Source organism: Hylobates moloch, unplaced genomic scaffold, assembly GCF_009828535.3.
Source record: "Hylobates moloch isolate HMO894 unplaced genomic scaffold, HMol_V3 SCAFFOLD_14, whole genome shotgun sequence".
In the NCBI taxonomy this organism is placed as follows: Eukaryota; Metazoa; Chordata; class Mammalia; order Primates; family Hylobatidae; genus Hylobates; species Hylobates moloch.
In genome coordinates, this window is record NW_026652289.1 from 31,132,628 (window position 1) to 31,146,685 (window position 14,058).

Below are 14,058 nucleotides of genomic sequence, written 5' to 3' on the forward strand. Positions count from 1 at the left end.
TTAGCTCTTCTTGTTGAATTGATCCCTTTACCATTATGTAATGGCCTTCTTTGTCTCTTTTGATCTTTGTTGGTTTAAAGTCTTTTTTATCAGAGACTAGGATTGCAACCCCTGCCTTTTTTTGTTTTCCAGTTGCTTGATAGATCTTCCTCCATCCCTTTATTTTGAGTCTATGTGTGTCTCTGCACGTGAGATGGGTTTCCTGAATACAGCACACTGATGGGTCCTGACTCCTTATCCAGTTTGCCAGTCTGTGTCTTTTGATTGGAGCATTTAGCCCATTTACATTTAAAGTTAATATTGTCATGTGTGAATCTGATCCTGTCATTATGATGTTAGTTGGTTATTTTGCTCGTTAGTTGCTATAGTTTCTTCCTAGCCTCGATGGTCTTTACAATTTGGCATGTTTTTGCAGTGGCTGGTACCGGTTGTTCCTTTCCATGTTTAGTGCTTCCTTCAGGAGCTCTTTTAGGGCAGGCCTGGTGGTGACAAAATCACTCAGCGTTTGCTTGTCTGTAAAGTATTTTATTTCTCCTTCACTTATGAAGCTTAGTTTGGCGGGATAGGAAATTCTGGGTTGAAAATTCTTTTCTTTAAGAATGTTGAATATCGGCCCCCACTCTCTTCTGGCTTGTAGAGTTTCTGCTGAGAGATCAGCTGTTAGTCTGATGGGCTTCCCTTTGTGGGTAACCCGACCTTTCTCTCTGGCTGCCCTTAACATTTTTTCCTTCATTTCAACTTTGGTGAATCTGACAATTATGTGTCTTGGAGTTGCCCTTTTCGAGGAGTATCTTTGTGGCGTTCTCTGTATTTCCTGAATCTGAATGCTGGCCTGCCTTGCTAGATTGGGGAAGTTCTCCTGGATAATATCTTGCAGAGTGTTTTCCAACTTGGTTCCGTTCTCCCCATCATTTTCAGGTACACCAATCAGACGTAGGTTTGGTCTTTTCACATAGTCCCAAATTTCTTGGAGGCTTTGTTCATTTCTTTTTATTCTTTTTTCTCTAAACTTCCCTTCTCTCTTCATTTCATTCATTTCATCTTCCATCAGCGATACCCTTTCTTCCAGTTGATCGCATCTGCTACTGAGGCTTCTGCAATCTTCACGTAGTTCTCGAAACTTGGCTTTCAGCTCCATCAGCTCCTTTAAGCCCTTCTCTCCATTGGTTATTCTAGTTATCCATTCTTCTAATTTTTTTTCAAAGTTTTTAACTTCTTTGCTATTGTTTTGAATTTCCTCTCGTAGCTCAGAGTAGTTTGATCGTCTGAAGCCTTCTTCTCTCAACTCATCAAAGTCATCCTCCATCCAGCTTTGTTCCGTTGCTGGTGAGGAACTGCGTTCCTTTGGAGGAGGAGAGGTGCTCTGTTTTTTAGAGTTTCCAGTTTTTTTGCTCTGTTTTTTCCCCATCTTTGTGGTTTTATCTACTTTTTGTCTTTGATGATGGTGATGTACAGATGGGTTTTTGGTGTGGATGTCCTTTCTGTTTGTTAGTTTTCCTTCTACCAGACAGGACCCTCAGCTGCAGGTCTGTTGGAGTTTACTGGAGGTGCACTCCAGACCCTGTTTGGCTGAGTGTCAGCAGCGGTGGCTGCAGAACAGCGGATTTTCGTGAGACCACAAATTCAGCTGTCTGATAGTTCCTCTGAAAGTTTTGTCTCAGAGGACTACCCGGTTGAATGAGGTGTCAGTCTGTCCCTACTAGGGGGGTGCCTCCCAGTTAGGCTGCTCAGGGGTGAGGGACCCACTTTAGAAGGCAGTCTGTCCGTTCTCAGATCTCCAGCTGCGTGCTGGGAGAACCACTACTCTCTTCAAAGCTGTCAGTCAGACAGGGACATTTAAGTCTGTGGAGGTTCTTGCTGAGTTTTTGTTTGTCTGTGCCCTGCCCCCAGAGGTGGAGCCTACAGAGGCAGGCAGGCCTCCTTGAGCTGTGGTGGGCTCCACCCAGTTCGAGCTTCCTGGCTGCTTTGTTTACCTAAGCAAGCCTGGGCAATGGCGGGCGCCCCTCCCCCAGCCTCGCTGCCGCCTTGCAGTTTGATCTCAGACTGCTGTGCTAGCAATCAGCGAGACTCCGTGGGCATAGGACCCTCCAAGCCAGGTGCGGGACACAATCTCCTAGTGTGCCGTTTTCCAGGCCCGTTGGAAAAGCGCAGTATTAGGATGGGGCTGACCCGATATTCCAGGTGCCGTCTGTTTCCCCTTTCTTTGACTAGGAAAGGGAACTCCCTGACCCCTTGCGCTTCCCGAGTGAGGCGATGCCTCGCCCTGCTTCGGCTCGCGCACAGTGCGCTTCACCGACTGTCCTGCACCCGCTGTTAGGCACTCCCTGGTGAGATGAAACCAGTACCTCAAGCAGAAATGCAGAAATCACCCGTCTTCTGTGTCGCTGGGGCTGGGAGCTGGAGACCGGAGCTGTTCCTATTCGGCCATCTTGGCTCCACCCCCTGAGCTTTTATTTTTAAAGCCTTTATAACACTGGGATGATGAATAATATTTTCCCAAAGTACACAAAAATTTCTAACCCAAATGAAAAGATTAAAATGTCAGATTATATAAAAATTCAGAATGTTATAAATACTTTAAGAATGTGAACAGCAAGCCATAAAAAAAAAGCAGGAAAAGAGAGAAAGACCTACTATCAGTCAGTAATAAAGACAAAGATAACCTAGTTAAGAAAAAGTCAGGACATTATGAAGGATACATTCTGAATAGGCAATAAACATATAAAAAGTTCTTAAAGTTAGTAAGAAAAAAATATAAATTGAAACCCAAATAAGAAGCCACATGCTTAAAATTCAAAAGCTTGAGAAGACCATTTATTGGCAAAGATATGGTACAACTATTCAGCATTATTTATTAAAATCAAAGATACTCATATTCTATAAAATTCCACTCCTAGGTATATAACCAACAGATATACCTTCACATATGCATTAATATATGTGTTCAAAATTTTCATAGTTTGAACACATTAGCCTCAAATTGGAAACAACACAAATGTACCACAATAGGAGAATGGAAAAATAAGTTGTGATATGTTCATACAATGAAATACTATATGACAATAAATGACTGTTTTTACACCTGACAGCGTGGATTAATAGCACAAACATACTAATAATCTAAAAAGCCAGAAACAAAAGCCTACATAAAATATGAGTAAGTTCATATATTTTTTCACAAAGGGGAAATTTAAACTATAGGGTTTTGGGAGTCATCCTTAGAAGGTAAAGAATAAAAACAGGTGTGGTGGCTCACGCCTGTAATCCCAGCACTTCGGGAGGCCGAGGCAGGGGATCACGAGGTCAGGAGTTCGACACCAGCCTGGCTGGCATGGTGAAAGCCCATCTCTGCTAAAAATACCAAAAATTAGCTGGGCATGGTGGCATGCACCTTTAGTTCCTGCTACTTGGGAGGCTGAGGCAGGAGAATTGCTTAAACCCTGTAGGCAGAGATCACAGTGAGCAGAGATCATGCCATTGCACTCCAGCCTGGGTGACAGAGCCAGACTCCATTTCAAAAACATAAAATAATAACAACAGATGGTTTTATTTTTTAAAAAAAGAGGATGGGTTAGCGATTAGGGGACAGAGAGAAACTTGTGGCTGGGTAAGGGCACACTGGGAGCTCCTAGGTGCTATTTCTTTACATGAGTGTGGTAGCCCCATGGCTGCTTGCTTTGTAGTAATTAGCCTATAGATTTATGTTTAATGTTCTTTTTCTGCATGAGTTATATTTTACAATAAAAGGAAAATTAAAAAGTCATAGCTGCTCTCCCCACCCTTCTTGAAACCAAGAGAATGAATGATCTAAGCAGACCAAGCTGCCCCCCACCCCATCTGATAAAAGGGAAATGACATGCCTGAATCAAGGGCTGCTTGTAAATTAATGACAAATTTCTTTTTCTCCCCCTGATTCCTAAGCAGTCCTGTTGGTTTGAGTCTCCTTCAGTGGCAGATTGGAGAAAATGACAGTTCCAAACTGGAAACCCCTAGTCTTGGAACTACATGTCGAGTTCATATATGAGGAAATTTCACAAATCTCTGACACTGTTAAATTTTTTTCTTGTTTTAAAAACTTTTTGGTCTTATTTGGGAAGCGTGCCTTTCCTTGCATAAATTTCACGGGCTAAGAAAATGATGCGATTTTAAGACAGACTGGCTAGCATACCCTCACCATTGTCCCAATCAAGTCATATATATGCTTTCCTGAATTCTAGGGACCTGTCATAAGTCATCTACATTGTCCTTGGTCTTTCCTTACCCATTAAATAGTGCTCTTCTCCCCTCTCCCCAGCCTCAGTGTACATGCCCAGTGTTCTCATGTGCTACTAACAACTCATTAGAGGTTCTGTTACATCCTAGAACTAAGTCAAGTTGCAGCATCTAAACCCTTACTGTCAGAACCATCTATTTATCTTTGTTTTATGCTAAATCTATTGCTGATGTCTTTCATGAGTTCACTGTGTTGTAGGAAATCTTTTGTGCCCCAGATTAAAGCATTGTAATCTTATTTGGCAACACAATTTTGTATCAAATCACAGTCCTGAGTATTCTGAGCTTGCTAGCCCTTTTCACTGTTAAGGCTTCTCTGAGTTATATGCTGGTAATGGGCTCAGAATCTGTACATTCGCCAGTGGTCCAATGATCTACAGGGCTACATAAACCCTTGAATCAAAGCTATGTGTTTCATGTCACCCTGACAAACTGCTCCACCCAAGGCAACTTAGTTTTTAGATTTTTTCCAGTTAGTGAATCCAGCACCAGCAGGTCTTAGAAATTATGACCCAAAGTGAAAGCAAATCATCACACTGATCGAAAAGGCTCTGTAGGACTTGGCTTCCTTTGCTCCAAAGCTCCCTCTTACACATTAGGCTTCAGCCGTGATGGCTTCTTCTCCGAGTGCATTCACGCAAATATCCACTGGGATCACTGCCTCACATCCTTCACATTTTTGCTCCACTCCAACTTCTTCAAGTGGCAAACTCCTAAACCAAATAACTTAAACATGCAACTACTACCCTCACCAGACCCTTCCTGTCCTCTCGTTCTACTTAACTGTTCTCCATAGCACTTATTATTATTTGACACACTCTGTATTTACTTTTTATTATGGTTTCCTTCCACTATAAAGTATTTTTGACTGCAAAGAATTTTGCTCTATTTCTTTTTTCACTTATGCGTTCATACCACAAAAAACTGTGACTGACCCATAGTAAACTGGTGACTGGCAAATATATTAAATTAATGAAATATACTTTTCATGAAGAATTTATAGAAAAAACTTATCTTTATAAAAACAGCACTTATTTTCAATTCTAATATTTAAAGAGTAACTTCCAATGGATTTTATAGGATATTTTGTTTTATGCAAGATACTCACCTGATTATATACACGTTATGATTCTTGGGTGCATTTCTTCTCAGGTTTAGGCATTCAAGAGCCCTTGGGACATATAGATTTTTATCCAAATGGAGGAAATAAACAACCTGGCTGTCCTAAATCAATTTTCTCAGGTATACTGACAGTATTTTTGAATGAATTACATAGTATTTGAAATGATGAAAGAAAATAACTTACTTTTCCCCTCTTAATCTGTAGGCAGTGTTTTGATTTCATCATCATTGCCCATGACTCAAGAGAGTTATTGGTTAACAGTGGTTTAATTTGACCATGCTTAGCTCATAAAGGTTACCAGAAGACATCCATTTGGTCATAGATGAGACCTCTTATATTATATTTTTAATAATTTTAGTTCATCATTTTAAACATTAGGAGAAGTTGTAAGTCATTGAGGAAGCACATGTAGCTCAAGTATCGTATAATACAATTTTGATCTCAGGATTTTATCTTAACCATCACAATATTACTGTACAAAGACAAATTTAAGAACTCTTGACACTTGATTTTTCTGTACATAAAGATAGCTGAGCAACTTCCCCAGGTGTGGAATTTGGCTCATATCAGAGCCATTGCAAGAAATGTTCTTAGGTCCACAACAGCAACTAGTCAAATAACACGTGACCAAAGGCCACTGTAGCTAAAGAAGTTTGGTGAAAAGGATGAGGATGTGCAAGGTTGGAAAAGGGGTTGGAAAAGAAAAGGAAGGTAATAAAGTTTTAATGTCAGCTGGCTTCATGGTCATCTTTGTCATTAGGTGGAAAGGTTAGGAGTGCAGAATTAGAAGGAAAAGATATGTACACTAGTTATTAAGTATAGTAGCACTGTGTAGAGCTTGTGAAACACTGAAATGAAACATTTTTGCTGTGTTAATTATTACTTTAAAAATGTATTATAAATCTCATGCAAAAGACATACTAAATTTAAGTTTTCATTGGTACTATTTGTTTAGTGGTTTGACATAAAACTGTGTATCATAGTCAGTAATATTCATAAGGTACATAGTATTTAGCAAAACTTCATCTTTGTTTTTAAATGTACTTGAACATGGCTTAATACATCTACAGTTCTTTGCTTTTTTTTTTTTAACTCTTAAGGAATTCATTTCATTAAATGCAACCACCAGAGAGCAGTCCACTTGTTCATGGCATCTTTAGAAACAAACTGCAATTTTATTTCATTTCCTTGTCGTTCATACAAAGATTACAAGACCAGCTTATGTGTGGACTGTGACTGTTTTAAGGAAAAATCATGTCCTCAGCTGGGTAAGAGAGATTATTATAGTTACTATCATTCTTATTTAATATAAATAACATAATTGTTAGTATTTTCTGCTGGAAGCTTAACTGTGCACTCTGTTTACTTGTTAATACATGACCATTTTATGGAAAATCATCTGTAGAGATGTGGTACAGAGTAAATATTTCATTCCCTACTAAACATTTTTAATATATTTAAAGAGAGGAACATGATCAACTGCCTTTTTATGTTCAGTGTAGTGGGCAGATTAGGTGGCTTTATAATGATCCTTGTTCCTGATATACAAAAATATCTAACTATCATCCAACTATATTTTCACTTAAAGAAAGAAACTTGCACAGTCTTGGCAACACTGAGGTTTTTTTTTTTTTTTTTTTGGAGGTTTTAGGAACAAGTGAAGAGGTGTGAGCCATGGTTAGCTTCTCATTTGCTATCAGCAAGTAGACATGAAACATGGTTCACACCTTCTAAATGGATAAACCTGCTAAGAGCAGTTAAGTATTGCTACTTCTGATAACTAAAACCTGCCAATAGGAAACTATAGAGAAAAAAATCCACATAAAAATATAATATTGGAACTGGAAAGAATTTCAGAGGCTGTTTGCTCAGCGTTTGTCAAAAAGAGCACCAGATCCAAACATGCCATGAGCATGTAAACATCTGGTCAGCATCATGGCAGAATTCCCCAGAGATGTTTCCAAAGCCAGAGGGGTTCAAGGAATAGGTAGTGATTACAAAGGCTAAATTAAACCAAATGCTGAAGCAGGATCAGCACACATTGAGAACACCCTAGGAGGGGTATGCACTGTTCAGGCATTGCCAATTTGATTTTTCTCATAGACCTTCCTGTCTATAGGACATCATGTGGGATTAGTTTTCTTCAGACCTCCTGTTGTGGATTGCATTTCTGGCCTCATCCTTCTTCCATGTAATGAGAAAATTGTAACCCAGAGTGAATATATAAATTACGTAAAGGCATAAGTTAGAACTTGAGTAAAACCTCTAAATTCTTAATTTACTATTCTTTCTACCATATTCAAATCTCAAATTTGGAGGTAGCAGTGTGGGAACAAAGAAATACATGAGGCATATGAAATATATATTAATATAAAGTTTATTTTATAAGTAATTTTTATCAATATATCAACATATTATATATAATAAATATTCTATATGTACACATAATATATGTATCTGAAATATGTATATTATATGCACAACATATAGTACATGTAAAGTATACCTATACTACATGTATATAATATATATAATGTAGACGCATGCATGCCATATCTGTATGTATTATACGTATTAGAGAATTAGGGAGCTATACTCATGGAGCTATATTCTATGTTTAAGTTTTATGTAGTCAATTTACTCTGCTGAATTTATTAGAAAGAATTACAGGTAAAATTCTGAATTTATAACAGTAAAACTTCTACAAATGGACTATAGCCATATGGATGGAGTATGCTAAGCTCTGATAAGATTTTCAGGGAGCAGATTTATTTGTGAATCCTGAATTTAAGAGTTGTTATTGTAATTAAAATAAGTGGAATGCTACATTATTTGAAAAAATGCTTTTTAAGTTATCAAAATCCATGACGATCATGATGATGATTATACACACTGATCTTTTAGTTACTCTAGTGATTTGACATTTTTGTTATTTGATGGAAATCCAATTTCTAATGTTCTATTTCTCAAATCTCAGGTTATCAAGCCAAGCTATTTAAAGATGTTCTAAAAGAAAGGATGGAAGGAAGACCTCTTAGGACCACTGTGTTTTTGGATACAAGTGGTACATATCCATTCTGTAGTAAGTTATTAACAATTTTAACAAATAAACAAATTTTTAGTTTTTTTGGCACTAATCTGCCTTTGATTCAAAGTGTTCTTTGCACCCACTCAAATTCTATCATGTTCTTTTAGGCAAATTTAAAATTTGCTATAGCCAGTGGGACAAATTCAACTAAGGACTTGATCTTTTTTTAGATAAAATGGAGAGATGCTTGAGTAATATTTTCCCAAAGAAACAATCAAGGTTGCACTCCTTTATCCTAAATTTGCATATTGCCCTTTTCACCTCTAGAGTTATTTTGGCATGTAACATATTAAGGAGCCTGCAATATATATATGTATATATATATAGTATGAACACCCATTATTAATAAAACTAGATTATAAATATATAAATATAAAAAAGGACAAGAAAATAGTAATCCTCATAATACATTTAGAGTTAGATAAGAGGAGAAAACTTGTGGAAGAGGAGAGAATCTCATAGAAATATAATAAATAATTAGATTTATAAGGAAGTATTAAAGAAAGCAAAATTATTCTGTTTGGAAATGAAAAACTGGAAGTGGTTTGTAAATAAAATGAGTCCTTTTTATGTGAAGAATCTTATGGAGGAAGTTTTGAATTACTGTCATTAATTTTGATTACTGAGAGATAAGTACTTAAAATAGATTCTCATAAAATATTTTAGGTCAGTCATTTTTAATGTCTTCCAGTCACAGTCACTACCAACTTCAATATATTATTCTTTAAACATTAGTGATGTGTCCTATCAAACAGAATTGGGGCTGTCCATTTTTCAAATTAAAAATTTGATTTAGTTAATTTCAGATTTACATGTAGAAGTAAGAAATAATACACAGAGATACTGTATATACTTTGGTTCCCTTAAATGATAACATTTTGCAGTGCCATAGGGTAGTAGCAGGATATTGACATTGATACAATGCACCCATCTTAATCAAATTTTCCTATACGCTTGCCTGTGTGTGTGGCTATATGTGTATTTGGCTCCATACAAAATAGTCATATTTATAGGGCTCTGTATCTACCACCAAAATGAAGCTGCTGAACAGTTCATCACCACAAGGAATCCTTGTGTTGTGCCTTTATAACTATGTACCCCATCCCCCCGCTTGTTGGTTTCCAATCCCTGGTATCCATTCATACATTTCTAGAACTTTGTTATTTCAAGATTGTTATATAAAGAGAATCATTCAGCATGTGACCTTCTTAATTGGCTTATTTTTTCACTCAGCATAGTTCCCTGGAGGTTCATCCATGTAGCATGTATCAGTGATTCACTATACTTTTAGTCGCTGAGTAGTATTCCATAGTAATATATCCAGAGATATGATATATGTACCAATATATATCAATCTATCTAACGATAGAGATAGAGATATGTTCCTATGGGATACTACTCAGCGACTAAAGTATAGTGAAGAATTGATACATGCTACAGGGATGAACCTCCAGGGAACTATGCTGAGTGAAATAATATATCTATATATCTATAAATAGGGACATACATATATCTCTATCATATATCTATATTATATTTATATAATATATGTAATTATATATAATAATGTATATATTATATGTTAATATATATTATATATCTATATTATATCTATATATTATAGATATCAATATATTAGATATTTCTATATATAATAGCTATATAATATCTATGTATAATATATATTGATATTATACCCACGTATATATAATATACATATATAACATAGATATTATGTCATATATAATAGATATTATATATCTATAGATAAAAATATATTACTATCTACCTATATTACTATATATTATGTATAACTATATATTACATATATATCTATAGGGATATATGTCTATATATAGATGCTATTTATGGAATATACATATACATTTACATAGATACAGGATGTACCACCATTTGTTTAACCAGTCACCTGTTGAAGAGCATCTGGGATGTTTTTAGGTTTTGGCTATGACAAATAAAGCTGCTTGAATGCAGTGTATAAGTTTTTGTATGAATACGTCATTTATCTGTCATAAATTCCCAGGAGTGTTATTGCTGGGACAGAAACTAACTGCACATTTAACTTTGAAAAAATTTGACATTTTTTGGAGTGACTGTACCACTTTACATTATCCCAATTAAAATATAAGTGATCTAATTTTTCTGATTTTTTTCAGAATTTGGTGGTGTCATTATTTTAAAAATTCTTAAGCATTCCAACAATCATACAGTGATACTTCAGTGGTTTTAGTATTCATTGCCCTGATGGCTGATTATATTGACTATTTCTTCTACTTATCATCTTTGGTGAAATGTGTATTCATGTCTTTTGGACATTTTTCAATTGGGCTTTTTTTTTAAGCTGTTGACTTTTGATAATTCTTTATACAATTTCTAAACTAGTCCTTGTCAATATTGGATCTACAAATATTTTCACACAGTTTGAAACTTGTCTTTTTATCTGTTTCACAAAAGCATTGGCAGAGAAAAAGTGATTAGTTTTGATGAGGAGTAATTGATCATTATTTTAGGTACGTATCATGCTTTAGGTGTCAATTCTAAGAACTCTGTGTTGAGCCCTAGGTCCTGAGGGTTTTCTCCTATAATTTTTTCTAAAAATAATATAGTTCTATGTGTTACATTTACATCTGAAATCCATTTCTATTTAGTTTTTTTATAGCTCCAGCATCATTTGTTGACAGGTTCTCTTTTATTAAGTGCTTTTGCGTCTTTATCAACAATTGGTTAAAATATAACTCTGTAGATACAGATATATAACATAGATATCAATATATATTGATACGTTTGACATATTTTTGTACCTATTTGTGTTGGGTCTGTATTTTGATATATATATTTTTTCATTTATGCATGTGCTCATTTCTTTTTCTATTACCACATTGCATTTAATTAATGTAGCTATATAGTAAGCATTAATATCAAGTAGACTGATTATTTCCTCTTCATTCTTCTCTGTCATGATTATTTTAGATCTTCTAGTGTATGTGCATTTCAATATAAATTTTAGCATAACGTTGTCTATATCTGCAAAAATTTGTCAGAGGTTTCAACAGAAATTACATTAAACATATCTTTCAATTTGGGGAGAGCTGATATCTTTACCATGCTGAATATTCTAATTCATGAACATGATATGTCTTTCCATATACTTTGATTCTTTGATTTCTTCAGTCAGCATTTTATAATTTTCAACATACAAATCCTGTGCGTCTTTTGTTGTGTGTATACCGCATATTCATTTTGGGGAGTAATTGTAAAATGTATTTCTAAATTTTGGTATCTCCACATTCATTGTTAGTATATAGAAATGAGATTGCATCTTTTGTGTTGAATTTGTTTCCTGGGACCTTGCTGAGTTCATTTATTGTTTCTAGGTTAAAACAATAGATTCACTGGAATTTTCTATGTAAGCAATTATGTTTTCTGCAAATAAGAATGCTTTTATTTCTTCTATTACAATCTGTGTGCATTTAATTTTTTTAAATCTACTTATTGCCATGGCTAGAACTTCCAGTGCTATTTTGAATAATAGTGGTAAGCACAGATACCTTTGCCTTAGAGAAAAAAAATCCAATCTTTTGCCATTAAAGTGTGATGTGACTTATAGTTTTTTTGTAGATACACTATAAAATTGAGTTAGTTTCCCTCTATTCCTAACTTGCCAAGAATTTTACCTCATAAATATGTGTTGGATTTTGCCATATACTTTTTATGCATAATTGATATGATCATATAATCTTTTTCTTTAGTTTGTTGATATGTTGAACTACATTAATTGATTCTAGAATGTTAAACAAGCTTTGCATTCCAGTAATAAATTCTACTTGGGCTTAGTGCATATTTTTAAATACATTGTTGAATTTCATTTGTTAATATTTTATTGAGAATTTTTCTAAGTTCATAAGAGGTATTTGTTAGTAGTGTTCCTTGCTTACTGTCTTTGTCTGGTTTTGGCATAAGAGTAATAGTGTATTCGTACTACTATAATAATACAACGTCATAAAAAAAGCGGGCAAGTTTTCCCTTCTCTATTGTCTGTTCTGGAAGGGATCATGCAAGATTTGTATTAATTCTTTAAATGTTTGGCAGAATTTTCCAGTGAAACTATTTGGGTCTGGAGACTTTTTTGGGAGGAAGTTTTTACTACAAATTTAATTTATTTAATAATTTTAAGACTACTTGGATTATCTATTTCAGCTTGGTTGAGGTTTTGTAGTTTGTGGTTTTTGGGGAATTGGTCCATTTTTTTTAAGGTGTTGAATTATGAACAGTAGGTTTTTAAAATTATCTTTTTAATGATTGCATTATCTTTGGTAATGCCTTTTGTTTTATTCCTAACAGTGATTTTGTGTCTTGATTCTTTATTTTGTCTGTCTTGCTAGAAAAAATGGTTTATTGATTTTATTGTTTTTATTCAATAATCAGATTTTTGTTTAATTTTCTATCATGTTCTTTTATTAAATTTCATTAATTCCTGCTTTGTTCTCTCTCTATATATATATATATTTCTACACACACATATATATTTTTTTATATATATATTTCTACACACACATCTTTTCTTCTACTCTATTTGGGTTTATTTTGTTCTTTTTCTATTTTCTTGAGGCAGAAACTTAAATTATTAGCCTCAGATATTTCTTCATTTCTAATGTAATCATTTAGTCTGTGAAATTTCCTCTCAGTACTGCTTCAGCTGTGTCTCATGTGTTTTGGTATGTTGTATCTTTTTTATTCTGTTCTATGTATTTTTTAGAGAACTCTTCTTTGACCACGGGTTATTTATAAGCATGCTGTTTAATTTCTACAGTTTAGAAATTTTCCTGTTGTCTTTCTGTTACCGATCTTTAGTTTAATTTTATTATGGCTGGAAATCAAACTCTGTATGAATTTTTTAACAATGTCCTGAGGTATTTTAGTAGTCAAGGATTGATCTCTCTAGGCTCATGCTTCATGGGTACTGGCAATACGTGTGTATTCTGCTTTTTTGGGTATAAAGTAATATTTTGTTGGCTGATCTCAGACATCATCAAGTCATTACAGCATCAACTTAGAGTAAAAAATCTCCTCTAAACTCAACAGATACAAAGTTCTAAATCTTGTTGTCTAATTCATCTAAATCAGATTTGGCTAAAGCTCTGGATATAGGTACTTGGACATAATTTTTCTTCATCTGTGAACCTGTGAATCTCAGGAATCAAATTACCTCCTCCTCAAATACAATGATGAGAGAGGGATACGATACCAGTTATAGGCGTTCTTGTTCAAAGAGAAGAAAATGAGAAGAAAAATAGAGTCAACACTCCATGCAATTTTTAAATTCAGCCAGGCAAGCTCCATCTGATTTAAAGGCCTGGGAATAATTCTCTGTGGTTCATGGCTGTGCTCCCTGGGTTCATGGCTTCGCATGTTGGTCTCTTAGAGTCCTTCTCTCTCTCTTTCACCCCCTTCTTCTTTAAATGTATAAATGGTAGCATATGTTTGCATCTGAGTAGTTTTTTCATCTTGTTTCTTGTTTGTAGAAATTTTCCAGGCCTCAAAACTTTCTCTCATT

The 14,058-nt window shown here is 34.9% G+C and overlaps 1 protein-coding gene across 1 annotated transcript in view; it reads left to right on the top strand.

Annotated features, from left to right (window-relative positions):
• The window catches only part of LIPI (lipase I), a 111,856-nt gene that overhangs the window by 48,908 nt on the left and 48,890 nt on the right, over positions 1-14,058 (top strand). Inside the window, exons 6-8 of the mRNA XM_058427340.1 lie at positions 5,425-5,514; positions 6,496-6,663; positions 8,373-8,477. Coding sequence (XP_058283323.1) covers positions 5,425-5,514; positions 6,496-6,663; positions 8,373-8,477 — 363 coding nt within the window. The remainder of the gene's footprint in view (positions 1-5,424; positions 5,515-6,495; positions 6,664-8,372; positions 8,478-14,058) is intronic.